This window comes from Giraffa tippelskirchi, chromosome 2 (assembly GCF_054371585.1).
Source record: "Giraffa tippelskirchi isolate mGirTip1 chromosome 2, T2T-mGirTip1v1.2.pri, whole genome shotgun sequence".
Classification (NCBI taxonomy): domain Eukaryota; kingdom Metazoa; phylum Chordata; class Mammalia; order Artiodactyla; family Giraffidae; genus Giraffa; species Giraffa tippelskirchi.
This window is the reverse complement of record NC_137276.1, coordinates 824,803-838,940: the sequence shown is the minus strand read 5'-3', so window position 1 is coordinate 838,940 and position 14,138 is coordinate 824,803. Positions and strand designations below refer to the sequence as shown.

Genomic DNA, 14,138 nt, shown 5'->3' with positions numbered 1-14,138 from the left:
TGGGCCCAGAGCCCAGTGGTTGTAAATGAACAGGCAAGTGGAATGCAGTGCTGAGGCTGAGGAAGGAGCTGCAGGGGACGTGCTGGGGGGTCTCCCCAGTGGGAGGCACGTGGGCCAAGCTCTGCTGTTTCCGCCTGAGCCCTCTCCCTGCCTGGGAAAGATGCCTGGATCCCCGAGGTGGGTGGGGAAGTCTCAGGTCTCTGTCTGCCCCAGCCCCTCAGGGACGCCCCCACCCCACAGAGGGCGGTGCTGTGGCAGACTCACCCCCGGTCTGGAGCATTTTGCCTTTGGCCGCAGGGATGGACTTGGGTTTGTCGTAGGAGGCGCCGTACAGACGGGTCCTGTTGGCAGGACGGGGTGGGGTCCCAGAGGAGCCCTGAAGAGGCCGACTCTGTGCCACGCCCCCCAACATGAGCCCCTCCCTTGAACCTCAGACAAGAAGGGACATGGAGTCACACAGCACCCCCCTGCCCCCCCCAGCACTCTGCAGTGTGGCCGAGGCTGGCAGACCAGGGGTTCTGCTGCATTTCAACCGTGCTCTTTAGACCAGGGCTGTGTGCTGCCAGGAGGCGGCACTGTGCCCGGCCCCCTGCCACCATACCCATCAGCCTGGGCACCCTAGCAGAGGGACGGTCCACCCACCCCATCCCAACGGGCAGCCCACCCCGGCCCGTGCTCTATCCACAGGGACCGCCGGAGCAAGAGGCAGGGTCCTGGGGAGCAGCTGGGGAACAGGAGAGAAGGCCTCACCTGTCCCTGGAGTGGTGCAGAAAGACGATCCGTAACGTGGGGGGAATGTCATTCAAGAGGTTAAAGTGCTGTTCGGTGACCCAGAGGTTTTGCCAAGCCTGTGGATGACACTCGGGGTCAGTGCGGGCCGGCGGCCGCCGCCAGGGGGCAGCAGAGGCACGCGGACCTCGCAGCGGGCACCGCGGGGAAGGCGGGGACCCAGCTCCGCGCCCCCGCTCCCCACCCCCGCCCCAGCAGACACAGGCCAGGACGGCCGCAGTGAGTCCCCCAGCCCGCAGGTGGTGCGGTTCAGCCAGCCCTCCCCCCGGCCCCCTTCCTGCGGGTCTGCAGCAGGAGCCACAGGCAGCCGGCAGACCACCCCCAGAGAGGAGCCGCTCACGTCCTCCCCCCACTTTCTGATGAAATGAGCTTCAGGTTTGCAGCGGCTGACCAGTGTCCACACTCAGGTCCACTGCAGGGGGCGCGGGGACTGGCTGTTCCAGCAGAGCAGACGGATCAAGCAGGGGGGAGACCGTGCTCCCCAAGCTGGGGGATGGGTCACAGGGGCCAGACCTCCCTCAGCTCCAGCGGCCACCGCCCAGCGTCCGCGGCTCCCTCCAGGCTGGCACCCGTGGCAATTGACCCTGTTGCCCTTCTTGCCTGCAGTGTCCCGTTGGGGAAGGCACAGCCTCTCATCCGTCTGTGACTGCTGTGACGTCCGTCCTTGGGGACCACAGCCCGCAGGGAGAGTTGCTGGGTTGAACTCACTTCCCAAGGGGCTACGTTCGGACTGACCCTACCCCCACCGGGGCCCCCTCCTCTTCGGCCCTGGGTGCTGTCCGCACCTCTGGTGGACATCCAGTAGTACTTGGGTGGGGTTTTACTTTTTGCGTTTCTCTGATGACCAGTGAATCTGGGCATCATTTTAAAAGTTTCCTGGCTGTTAGGGTGTCTTCTGTGACACTCCAGCCTTGTGAATTTTCTCTCCTGGAGGGTCAGTCCGTCTCTTCCCGAGAGCGGGCCACCTCCTTTCTCCACACAGGATCCCAGCTCCCGGTCACTGGCGTGTGCTGGACCTCCTCCGAGGTTAGCCTTTGACTCCCGGGCTGTGGTTCTGATGGATAGAGGTTCTTCACGTCCGTGCAGTGCAGCGCGGAGTCAAGTTTGCACCTCCTTCCTGGTGATGAGGAGGCTCATCTCCGAAAGCTTCCTCTGCGGGCTCCGCTGGCACCTTCTCAGGTGGGGCCATCACCCGGGTGGGGCTGCACCGTCCCCTCCCCGCCCCGCCCGGGCGTCACCCCCGACATGCGTCAGGCCTGTTCCTGGCCTTTCTCTTCTGGGTCTTCTCTCCTGCCGCTTCGGGCAGGTCCTGCTGTCTTGTCCGGAAGCTGGCACCTCCTCACAAACGTGTTCACACAGAGTCTTCCTCCCCCAGACGGGGCTGCCTCTCTGCTTAGTCAGCTCTTTTTGAATTTTCCTTAGAGAGGTTTGTGGTGTTGGGGTAGAGATCATATGTCTTTTGTTAGATTTTTCTTAGGTGTTTGGTTGGTTTTGATGTCACTGAAAACCGTGTTGTTCAGACACTGTTGCTGCTTGTTTGTAACTGGCGTGTAGAGATGCAATCACTGGTACAGCCGTCAGTCGTGACCTGCCACCATCTGCATGCTGCGTCTCAGAGATGATGAGTTTTAAGGCCCACAATCATGTTGACTGTGAATAATCAGTTTTACTTCTTCCTTTTCAATGCTTCTGCCCTTAATTCCTTTTTCTAGTCTAACTGTTCTATTGAATAGAAGTGTGATAGCTTTCTTGTGTCATTTCAACTCTAGGAGAAAAGTTTTCAGAATTTTTCTGAAAGTTAATGTATAGTATGATCTTTGCTATAGAGTTTTAAAGACATTCTTTATCAAATTAAGGAAATTATCTCCTTAGTAACATGGAAACATACATCACCATATGTAAGCCAGAGAGCCAGTGGAAACTGCTGTGTGACTCAGGGAACTCAAACCCGGGCCAGGTAACAACTAGAGGGGTGGGATGGGGAGGGAGGTGGGCGGGGGCGTGGGTAAACCCGTGGGTGATTCGTGTTGATGCTTGGTAGGAACCAGCACAATACCATAAGGCAATTACCCTTCAATTAAAAAGAAGTAAATTAAAAAAATTATCTCCTATCTTGATTTTTTTTTTTGAAATCACAGGCTGGTGTTGAATTTTGACAACCGGTTTTTCTGCCTCTATCAAGATGGCATTACGATTTTCTCCTTTTCCTCCCATTAATACGGCGGACTATACTGAACAAGTTGAAATACTAGATTGCATGGTGCTCAGCGTCTGATCCTCCTGCGTTGTCCCTTTCACAGTTGCTGGGTCTTCTTGCTGATACTTTGTGTCCACGGTGATAAAAGACTTTCCCCACATGTGAGGTCCTCGTTGGGTCTCCAGTGTGGAGGCTCGCAGGGCCTCTCTGAGGAGAATCAGGGATTGTTCCTCTTGCTCCTAGTCCCTGAAGGATCATTTCTTCCTTCAGTGTTTGGGGGAATTTGTTGGTGAAGCCAACTGGGTCTGGGACTCTCTTTGTGACAATGGTAAGGCTCCACTTCTTGAAGAGAGATTAAGTTATTCAGATTTTCTATTGTCAGCTTTGGCAGGTTATATTTTTTGAGGAATTTGTCCATTTCGTTCAAATTGTCAGATTTATTAGAGTAAGGTTATAAAAACAGTCTCAAGTTTTTTGATGTCTGGAGGATCTCATGATGTCGTATTACCTGTCCTGAAATTTCTGTCTTCCCTCTTTTCGTTGTCAGGTCTTCCTAAGTGTTTATCAATTTTACTATTATTAGTCTTCCCCTGGGAACCCATTCTTGCTATTACTGATTTCCTCTGCCGTAGGCGTGATTTAATTTCATGGTTTCTGTTGTTCTTTCATTTGTTTTCCTTTTTTCTTAGATGTTTTTATTCTAGCTTCTTGAAATCAAAGTTTAAATCACTGTTTTTTTAAGGCTTTCTTTTTGTACTCAAGGGTGTATTTTTTCCCCTAAACCCTGTTTTAGACAAGTCTCCTAGGTTTTCATATATAGTATTGTCATTATTTAAGTCAATTTAAAATATTTTGTAAATTCCATTGTCATTTCTTCTTTGACCAATTGATGACAGACATGCTGTTTAATTTCAAGGAAATTGTGGGGTTTTTTACATGTTATCGTTTTGTTATTGATTTGTTTTAATTTCCTTGTGGTTAGAAAACAAACTGAATGATTTCAATGCTTTGGCATTTGCTGAGGCATCCTGTAGCCAGTGACGGCCAGGGTGGTACAGGTTCCGCACACTCCTGGAGGGCAGGTGAGCCTGCTCCTTCCTGGCTCCATGTTCCGTGAACATCAGGCCAAATCCGTTCAGCCCTCCTGCCCTCAGGGACGTTCCCGCACACTCTGCAGCTTGCTGCTGGTTCATCTTCTCTTCCTACCAGCAACTGAGAGGATGGGTCCAGCCTCCCCACGGAGCCGAGGGTCTGTCTGCGGCTCCTGTTTGAGTCCGTTCTGTTTACACATTTGAAGCTGTGCCGCTGGTGCTCATGGGCTGGGGACAGGGGTCCCCTCCAGTACCGTGTCTCAGCTGGAGACTGCCAGGCTTTCAACTGATGAGTCTTCCCAGGGTTTACAGACCTCCTCCAGGCTTGCCCCGCCCTGCGGGAGGGAGGATTCCTGTCCCTGGGTCACGGCAGGGCTCTTGGCCTGGAGACGTTTTTGGGGTGTCACGTGGGAAGGCGCTGGAGGCCAGGGCTGCCGCTAACACCCCCGGCACACACAGGACAGCCCGGCACAGAGCGTCATCCCACCCCTACCGGTCAGAAGAGGAAAGGCCGCCTGGATCGAGGGGTACAAGGTCGGCCCACGCCAGCGGCCACGGAAGCCCCACGGAGGAGGAGTGGGCTTGACCAGAGCATTCCGGCCTGTTTTCTGTATTCGATTTCATTAAGTTTAATTTCTTTAAGTCTCCAATTCATATTTGCTAGTCCAAATAAAAGAGGAGGTGCTATTAGCTACCATGCTCTGCAAATTTCTTCCAAAATTAAATTCTAAGACTTGGCTGAATATAAAACATTTCCTCAAACATGGCATGAACTGAAATAGACCCCCCTAGAGCCCCATCTTCCCGCCTCCTCTTCGCGACCACCGCGGGCCTGGGTGTCTGTGCGGTGAGTTCGCGGAGTCTCGCCAGTGCCGAAGGTGAGCTGCTCTCCCTGCCGGGCCCACGAGAAGCTGCAGCTCAGAGAGGGTGAGTGGCCCTCCCAGAACCACACAGCAAGCAGGAGGTAGGGCCGGGATCTGTACCCGGTCCGAGGGCGTCTACAGAGCTGTGGGCCGGGGCAGGCTCAAGGGCGGCCTCGGCTCGGTTACCTTGGATATAGCGGCCAGTCTCTGCTCCACGCTGGCATACAGGTTGGTGGACGTCCTCTCCTGGAGCCTCAGCCTGTCCTGGAGCTGCAGCAGCGCGGCCAGCTGTGAGCTGCTGGTGTTGGCTGTGGCTGCAAGCAGGACATCGCGCATCCTCTCGGAGGCTGAGCAGCTCTGAAACAGACCGTGAGGCTGAGCAGCTCTGAAACAGACCGTGAGGCTGAGCAGCTCTGAAACAGACCGTGAGGCAGAGCAGCTCTGAAACAGACCGTGAGGCAGAGCAGCTCTGAAACAGACCGTGAGGCTGAGCAGCTCTGAAACAGACCGTGAGGCTGAGCAGCTCTGAAACAGACCGTGAGGCTGCCGGGGGGACCCGGGCACTGTCCATGGCAGGTGGGCACCCAGGCGCTTCTCCAGGCGGCTGGCACAGCCAAGAGGCCGGGCGAGGCGGCCTTCACCGCTGAGCCCGCGGGCCTGCCGGCTCGGGACGCGGGGAGGAGAGTGCTCGGCTCTCCCCTGAGCCCCAGGAACACAAGCTTGGGGGCTTCTGCTGCTCGTGCACCCATGGGAACTGCAGTGGGGGGCCGGATCCCCTTCTCCAGGCACCCGGGGTGCCTCCTCCAACGAGCACCGTCCTTAAAGCGGAGCACAGTCACAACCTGGTGGGCGGGGCCACTGGCAAAGGGAGCACCGGGACCTGGGGGGGGGGGCCTCCCTCCCCCCAGCGGCCAAGGGAGGCCTTGCAGACCCGGAGCGGGGCACACCTGAGACAGTGCGAGGAACTGGCAGGCGGTCGCGGGCTCCAGGAGGCCCGTGCACTCCACCATCTCCAGGCTGGCGGCCGCGGCGATGTCCAGGAGGTTGCTGCCCAGGGCCCCGTGCAGGCACTGCAGCAGCACCTCGGACGCCTGGGCCAGGTACTGCTGGGCCAGCACCACCCTCCTCTGCGGGGGGAGCTCAGACTCAGGCGGGCTCTGCAGGCCGGGCGGTCTGAGGCTGGGCGGCCTTGGGGTGGGTGGGGGACAGCGTACCCTCTGATCCCAGCCCTTCTTCCGCTCCTCGGGGGTGGCCCTGGAGGACATCAGGTCACTGTAGGGCCCCTCACGTTCCGGGTCCTCCTGGTTGATCTCCAGACCCCTGAGGCTGCTCAGCTCAGCGCCTCCCTACAGAGGACACACCTCCAGTCGGTGCCTGGGGCAGCGTGGACGCGCGTCTCTGCAGCACCCCTGGGTGAGGGGCGCGGCAGGCCGCAGGCAGTCCGTCGCTGACTTAGGTGATCGGTGGGGGCCCGGTGGAGAAGCCGGCACCTGGCAGGTGCCGCAGGGAGGAGCCTTGGCATGCCCGTGGGATGGCCTTCTGTGCCGCGCCCCTTCAGGCCCCGCAAATCCCCTCCCTTGAGCACCAGGCCTCTAGGGCAACTTGGCAGCAGGTGGGCACTGGAGAGAAGAGGGCGGGCCTGGGTGCACTGGTGCTGCTGTCGGGAGGAGGGCTTCCCTGGACCGTGTGGGTGGGTGAGGGCAGGGAGTGAGGGGAGCAGCGAGGGTGGGCAGGACTGATCCCTGGGTAGGGCAGGGGCCTGGTCCTCAGGCACAGAGCTGCTGGTGTTGGGGGGGGGCGCCAGGAGCCCCTGCCCGGGGACACCCCCATTTGGGGCGGGGGTGGGATGCCCCACTACGGACGGCCTGTCCTGCTTGGCCCTCTTCCCCTTCCCATTCTTCCTCCAGGGGTCAGGCCTTTGGCCTGCCTTTTCCTCCCTCCACAGCCCACCCCACGCTTCTTGACCCCGGACAACTTAAGGCCTGTTTTCTACCCCAGTTCTTACTAAGATCCAGTGAGCTCTAAATCTATTTTTGTTTTTCAGGCCTAAGTGGTCAGTCTGGGAGCCAGCCAGAACGCACCCAGAGGCTCTCCTCCCAGTAGCAGGCGGGGAGCAGGAGGTCCCAGTTCTCGGCCAGCAGGTGCAGCGCCTTCCCGGCCAGGCCCAGGAGCCGCGGGGGAGGCTCCTCGCAGTCCGCGCTCAGCGACTGCAGGCTCCCCAGCTGCGCGAGCACCGTGTGCACCAGGCTGTGCTTCAGGCTGAACCACTTCTTCAGGGACACAAACCGCCTCAGTCACCCAACAAGGGCCACCCGCTGCTGCCCACCCAGGCCCCACCCTCCAGCAGCCCTGCAGCGTGGCAAGGGTCTCCAAGGCTCAGGTGCTAGGAGGGTCTAGAGTCTGCTGAGGAGGCTCAGTTTGGGGCAGGCTGACAAGGACGGGAGTTGGTGATGGACAGGGAGGCCTGGTGTGCTGCAGTCCACAGGGTCACAAAGAGTTGAACCTGACTGAGCTACTGAACTGAACTGAACAGACAAGGACATGAGTTTGTGCTGAGTTCCATTTAGGACTCATTTGGTTCGTTTAGCTAGGTCAAGTGAATTGGGTCCACACTTCAGGAAATCTGAAACAGTCTAAGAACAGAGCACGTTTTCCTCAGAATCGTTCTGCAGACGTGACTCATCTTTTTAACAGATGGCAGCTCACCTTTATGGACGCCTCCCTGTGGCGACACAGCCGTCAGAGCACCCCCCTTGGGAAGGGGCACCTCCCCCAGGGAGACCCTGATCTCATTAGCCAATCAGACGGGCCTGTGGGGGCTGCTGGGAGCTGCCAGAGCAGGGAACCCCCATGCTCAGAGATCTCGGGGGACGTTTGTGAACCCCGACCTCCTGGGTTCCCAATGGCTGGTCAGGCACGCGGTGGGGGGGCCCAGCGCGTGTCCGGGGACGTTACCAGGCCGACGGCGGTGTAGTCACTGGGGCTCTGCAGGAAGTCGGACAGCAGCTTGTCCGTGGAGCTCTGCTCCAGCTGCCGCCGCCGGGCGTCCTCCCAGGCGAGCTGCAGCGTGTCCAGACAGCCCTCCACGAGGCTGAGCCTGAAGTCCCGCAGTCTCCGCATCAGAGGGCTGCTGACATTCTGTAACTGAGGGGCGCCGCCGTCAGGGCGCGGGAGCCACCGCCAGGCCTGCCCGCCCGCCGGGCCCCACCCACCGCCAGGCCAGCCCGCCCGCCAGGCCCCGCCTACCGCCGGGCCCCGCCCATCGCCGGGCCCCCGCCCACCGCCAGGCCAGCCGGCCCGCCAGGCCCCGCCCACCGCCGGGCCCCCGCCCACCGCCAGGCCAGCCGGCCCGCCAGGCCCCGCCCACCTCCGGGCCCCGCCCACCGCCGGGCCCCCGCCCACCTCTCCCCCGGCTTCGCTCCCCTGGGGCAGCCCAGCCCGCCCGCCGGGCCGCGCCCACCGCCAGGCCCCCGCCCACCTCTCCCCCGGCTTCGCTCCCCTGGGGCAGCCCAGCCCGCCCGCCGGGCCGCGCCCACCCTCCCTCCGCTTCCCCCTCCCAGGCGAGGCTCTCTGTCAGTCAGTTGCTCTTCCTCAGATTGTACGAATGGAACCGCAGACAGAGCACGTGCTCTCTGCAGGCTGTGTCCATCCACGGACTTGTTCCGGCGCTCAGCCGTGTCCGACTCTCTGCGGCCCCGCTCAGGGGCGCGTGTCCGGAGCCCCTCCAGACGGGTGAGCTGCACTCCGCGGGCCCATCTGCCCCCAGTCTGGGGCTGCGGCCGGCGGCGCTGTGCGCGTCCGCGCGCGTCTGTGTGGGGCGCACGCCCCGGAGCGGGCGGCTGGGCCACACGGGGGCCCGTGCCTCCACGCTTCCCGGGCCGCGAACCGTCCCGGGCGGCCGCTCCCGCGGGCCCCTCCGGCAGCGCGGGGGCGATGACCCAGTCTCTCACGCCCTGATGACGTTTGCTGTAGCTGGTCCTTCAAGGTGCAGCCCTGCTAACAGTTGTCTGGTGGTTTTTCCCTGACTCACTAATAAACTTGCCGTCTTCTCTTGTCATTATTTACCATCCACGTATTTTCTTTGACGAAATGTCTGTTCAGATGCTTGGCCAGTTTTTATTGGGTTGTTTATGTCTATTTTGAAAGTTCTTTACATTAATATATTCTAGATAGAAGACCTTTGTCAGATAAATGATTTGTAAATTTTTTTTCCAATCTGCAACCTGTCTTTTCCTTCTCTTAATGGTGTCTTTTGAAGAGCAGAGTCCACTTTATAAATTTTTTCTTTGATGGATTATGATTTTGGTGTCATGGGTAAGAAAGCTTTGCTAAACTTTAAGCGGCAGGGGCATTTTCCTCTAAAAGTGTTACAGTTTCAGCTCTTACATGTAGGCCTGTGACCAGTCTTGAGCTGGTTTTTACACGTGGTGTGAAGTATGGAAGGGTGATTCTGGGGGCTGGACATCCAGTTGCTCCAGCAGCTTTGTTTTAAAGGTAAGCCCTTCTTCACTGAACTCCCTTTGCACATTTGCTGAAAGTCAGTTTTCTTTCTGTATGCATGTGTCCATTTTTAGATTCTCTATTATGTTCCACTAATGTGTAATTTTACATTAAAACCACACTATCTCCATTCCGATAGCTTTACAGTTCAGTTCAGTAGCTCACTTGTGTCTGACTCTTTGGGACCTCATGGACTGCAGCATGCCAGGCCTACCTGTCTGTCACCAACTTCTGGAGTTTACTCAAACTCATGTCCATCGAGTCAGTGATGCCATCCAACCATCTCATCCTGTCGTCCCCTTCTCCTCCCACCTTTGATCTTTCCCAGCATCAGGGTCTTTTCCAATGAGTCAGCTCTTTGTATCATGTGGACAAAGTAGTGGAGTTTCAACTTCAGCATCAGTCCTTCCAACGAATATTCAGAGTTGATTTCCTTTAGGATGGACTGGTTGGATCTCCTTGCAGTCCAAGGGACTCTCAAGAGTCTTCTCCAACACCACAGTTCAAAAGCATCAATTCTTCGGAACTCAGCTTTCTTTATAGTCCAACTCTCATACCCATACATGACTACTGGAAAAACCATAGCTTTGACTAGATGGACCTTTGTTGGCAAAGTAATGTCTCTGCTTTTAAATATGCTGTCTAGGTTGGTCAAAACTTTTCTTCCAAAGAGCGTCTTTTAATTTCATGACTGCAGTCAACATCTACAGTGATTTTGGAACCCCCCAAAATAAAGTCCGTCACTGTTTCCACTGTTTCCCCATCTATTTGCCATGAAGTGATGGGACCAGATGCCATGATCTTAGTTTTCTGAATGTTGAGTTTTAAGCCAACTTTTTCACTCTCCTCTTTCACTTTCATCAAGAGGCTCTTTAGTTCTTCTTCACTTTCTGCCATAGGGTGGTGTCATCTGCACGTCAGGTTATTGATACTTCTCCCGGCAATCTTGATTCCAGCTTGTGCTTCCTCCAGCTGAGCGTTTCTCATGATGTACTCTGCATAAAAGTTAAATAAGCAGGGTGACAATATACAGCCTTGACATTACTCCTTCCCGTATTTGGAACCAGTCTGTTGTTCCATGTCCAGTTCTAACTGTTGCTTCCTGACCTGCATACAACTTTCTCAAGAGGCAGGTCAGGTGTTCTGGTATTCCCATCTCTTGAAGAATTTTCCACAGTTTGTTGTGATCCACATGGTCAAAGGCTTTGCCATAGTCGATAAAACAGAAATAGATGTTTTTCTGGAACTCTCTTGCTTTTTTAATGATCCAACGGATGTTGGCAATTTGATCTCTGGTTCCTCTGCCTTTTCTAAATCCAGCTTGAACATCTGGAATTTCATGGATCATGTACTGTTGAAGCCTGGCTTGGAGAATTTGGGGCATTAGTTTACTAGCGTGTGAGATGAGTGCAATTGTGCTGTAGTGTGAGCATTCTTTGGCATTGGTTTTCTTTGGGATTGGAATGAAAACTGACCTTTTCCAGTCCTGTGGCCACTGCTGAGTTTTCCAAATTTGCTGGCATATTGAGTGCAGCACTTTCACAGCATCATCTTTTAGGATTTGAAATAGCTCAACTGGAATTTCATCATCTCCACTAGCTTTGTTCATAGTGATGCTTCCTAAGGCCCACTTGGCTTTGAATTCCAGGATGTCTGGCTCTAGGTGAGTGATCACACCATCATGATTATCTGGGTCGTGAAGATCTCTTTTGTACAGTTCTTCTGTGTATTCTTGCCACCTCTTCTTAATATCTTCTGCTTCTGTTAGGTCCCTACCATTTCTGTCTTTTATTGTGCCCATCTTGGCATGAAATGTTCCCTTGGTATCTCTAATTTTCTTGAAGAGATCTCTAGTCTTTCCCATTCTACTGTTTTCCTCTATTTCTTTGCATTGATCACTGAGGAAGGCTTTCTTATCTCTCCTTGCTATTCTTTGGAACTCTGCATTCAGATGGGAATATCTTTCCTTTTCTCCTTTGCCTTTCGCTTCTCTTCTTTTCACAGCTATTTGTAAGGCCTCCTTAGACAACCATTTTGCCTTCTTGCATTTCTTTTTCTTGGGGATGGTCTTGATCCCTGCCTCCTGTACCATGTCATGAACCTCCTCCATCCATAGTTGTTCAGGCACGTCTATCAGATCTAATCCCTTGAGTCTATTTGTCACTTCCACTATATAATCATAAAGTGTTTGATTTAGGTCATACCTGAATGGTCTAGTGGTTTTCCCTACTTTCTTCAACTTAACTCTGAATTTGGCAATAAGGAGTTCATGATCTGAGCCACAGTCTGCTCCCGGTCTTGTTTTTGCTGACTGTATAGAGCTTCTCCATATTTGGCTGCAAAGAATATAATCAGTCTGATTTCGATGTTGACCACCTGGTGATATCCATGTGTAGAGTCTTCTCTTGTGTTGTTGGAAGAGGGTGTTTGCTATGACCAGTGTGTTCTCTTGGCAAAACTCTACTAGCCTTTGCCCTGCTTCATTCTGTTCTCCAAGGCCAAATTTGCCTGTTACTCCAGGTATTTCTTGACTTCCTACTTTTGCATTCTAGTCCCCTATAATGAAAAGGACATCTTTTTTGGGTGTTAATTCCAGAAGGTTTGTAGGTCCTCATAGAACCATTTAACTTCAACTTCTTCAGCATTACTGGTTGGGGCATAGACTTGAATTACTGTGATATTGAATGGCTTGCCTTGGAAATGAACAGAGATCATTCTGTCATTTTTGAGATTGCATCCAAGTACTGCATTTTGGACTCTTTTGTTGACTATGAGGGCTACTCCATTTCTTCTAAGGGATTCTTTCCCACAGTAGTAGATATAATGGTCATCTGAGTTAAATTATTCACCCATAGCTTTACAGTAAGTCTTAAAATCAGGTAATGTTAGGCCTCCAACTTTGTTCTTCTTATTCAAAGTTGTGTTGGCTATGTTGGGCCTTTTAAATTCCACATAGATTTAAAAATCACTTTGTCAATTTCTATTTTAAAAAACCCTGCAGAATCTTGATCATGATTGTAGATGATTTAGGGGGGAATTGACATCTTAATAACGTCAAGTCTCCTGAGCCATGAACTTAATATACCTTTCCATTTATTTAGGTATTGTTTAATTTCTCTAGCAATGTTTCACGGTTCTCAGGGTATGAGTTTTCACTTTCTGGGTCAAATTTCATATGTATGCTGTCATATTTAATACACACTTGATCGTTGTTAGTGTATGGAGATGCACAATGAACGTTTGTGTGCTGTTATTGTGTCATGCAGCCTTTCTAAGCTCACTCCTTAGTACTAGCAGCTGTATTATTCTGTAGATTGCACAAGGTTTTTTACACAGACAACCAAATTATCTGTGAACAAAGACAGTTTTACGTGTTCATTTCTAATCTGGATGCTTCAGTTTCTTTGTCTTGCCTTATTGAATTGGCTAGAACTCTAATAGCATCTGGATCGAAGTGGTGGAGGACACATTGCTATCTTATTCCTCATCTTAAGGAAGAAGCATTCAGTCTTCCAGCATGTGAGCTCTAGCTTTTTTCATAGATGCCCTTAATCAGACTGAGGAAGAGCCCTCTATTAACAGTTTGCTAAGAGGTTTTGTTTTGTTTCTGAATCAGGAATGGATGTTGGATCTTGTTAAATGCTCTCTTCTTATAATCTGTTTCCTTCTGGTTGCTCTGCGTCTTTTGTTGCTGCACAGACTTTCTCTAGTTGTGGCGGGTGGGGGTGTGCGGCTTCTCTTGTCGCAGAGACTCTAGGCGGGCAAACTGCACAGCACACAGGCCAGTAGCTGCGGCACGCGGGTGTAGCTGCCCCAGGGCCGGTGGAATCCTCCTAGACCAGGGATCGAGCCCCTGCCCCCTGGTTGGTGGCTGGACTCTTATCTACTGCACCACCAGGGAAGTCCAATAATGTTTAATGTTTTAAAATACCTGGTGAACCAAATTGATTGACTTTTGAATGTTACACCAGTCCTGGGATCAACCTGGTATATTATCCTTTTTACACATTGTTGGACTTAATTTCCCAAATTTTCTTTACAATTTTTACATCTATGATCATGAAGAAGAACTGTCAATAGGGCTTTTCTTAATATCTTTATCTTGTTTTGCTATCACACTGACATCAGTCTTACAGAACAGTTGGGATGTATTCCCTCCTTTTCAATTTTCCCAAAGAATCTGTACAGAATTGGTTTTATTTTTTCCCTTAAATGCTTGCTGGTATTCTCTAGTAAATTCATATGGGTCTGACATTTTCTTCATGGAACAACTTTTAACTACAAATTCAACTTATTTAATAGATTGAGGGCTATTCACATTATCTATTTCTTTTTGACTGAGCTTTGGTTGTTTGTGTCTTCCAAGGAATTTTCCATTTCATCTCCATTGTCAAACATATGGCATAAAGTTGTTCATGATATTCCCTTATTATCTTTTCAACATGTGGAGTCTATAGTGATGTTACATCTCTTATTTTTGATATTGGTAATTTATATCCTTTCTCTCTTTTTAATCAGTCTGACTAGAAGTTTATCAATTTATTGATCTCCTTAAAGAAATAGCATTTGGCTTTATTGACTTTTCCATTTTTCAGTTTTCTATTTCATTGGTTTGCACTGTGATCTTCAATTTCTTTTCTTCTACTTGAGTTTGGTTTGCTCTTTCTACTTCCATGTTGAGATAAGTGATTTAGGGTT

At 52.6% G+C, this 14,138-nt stretch overlaps 1 protein-coding gene across 12 annotated transcripts in view; it reads right to left on the bottom strand.

The window, feature by feature from the left end:
• CFAP46 (cilia and flagella associated protein 46) overlaps nucleotides 1-14,138 on the bottom strand; it is a 98,484-nt gene that overhangs the window by 14,572 nt on the left and 69,774 nt on the right. For 11 of the 12 annotated variants that reach the window (XR_014077626.1, XR_014077627.1, XR_014077628.1 and 8 more), the window contains 7 exons: nucleotides 7,896-8,084; nucleotides 7,022-7,210; nucleotides 6,155-6,286; nucleotides 5,888-6,067; nucleotides 5,127-5,297; nucleotides 751-848; nucleotides 265-341 (listed from right to left, as the gene is read on the bottom strand). Coding sequence is in view for 8 of the 12 variants with exons in the window: in XM_081572851.1 (XP_081428977.1) it covers nucleotides 265-341; nucleotides 751-848; nucleotides 5,127-5,297; nucleotides 5,888-6,067; nucleotides 6,155-6,286; nucleotides 7,022-7,210; nucleotides 7,896-8,084 (1,036 nt within the window). In the remaining 4 variants the exon portion in view is untranslated. The remainder of the gene's footprint in view (nucleotides 1-264; nucleotides 342-750; nucleotides 849-5,126; nucleotides 5,298-5,887; nucleotides 6,068-6,154; nucleotides 6,287-7,021; nucleotides 7,211-7,895; nucleotides 8,085-14,138) is intronic. The other variant, XM_081572848.1, reaches the window with a different exon arrangement.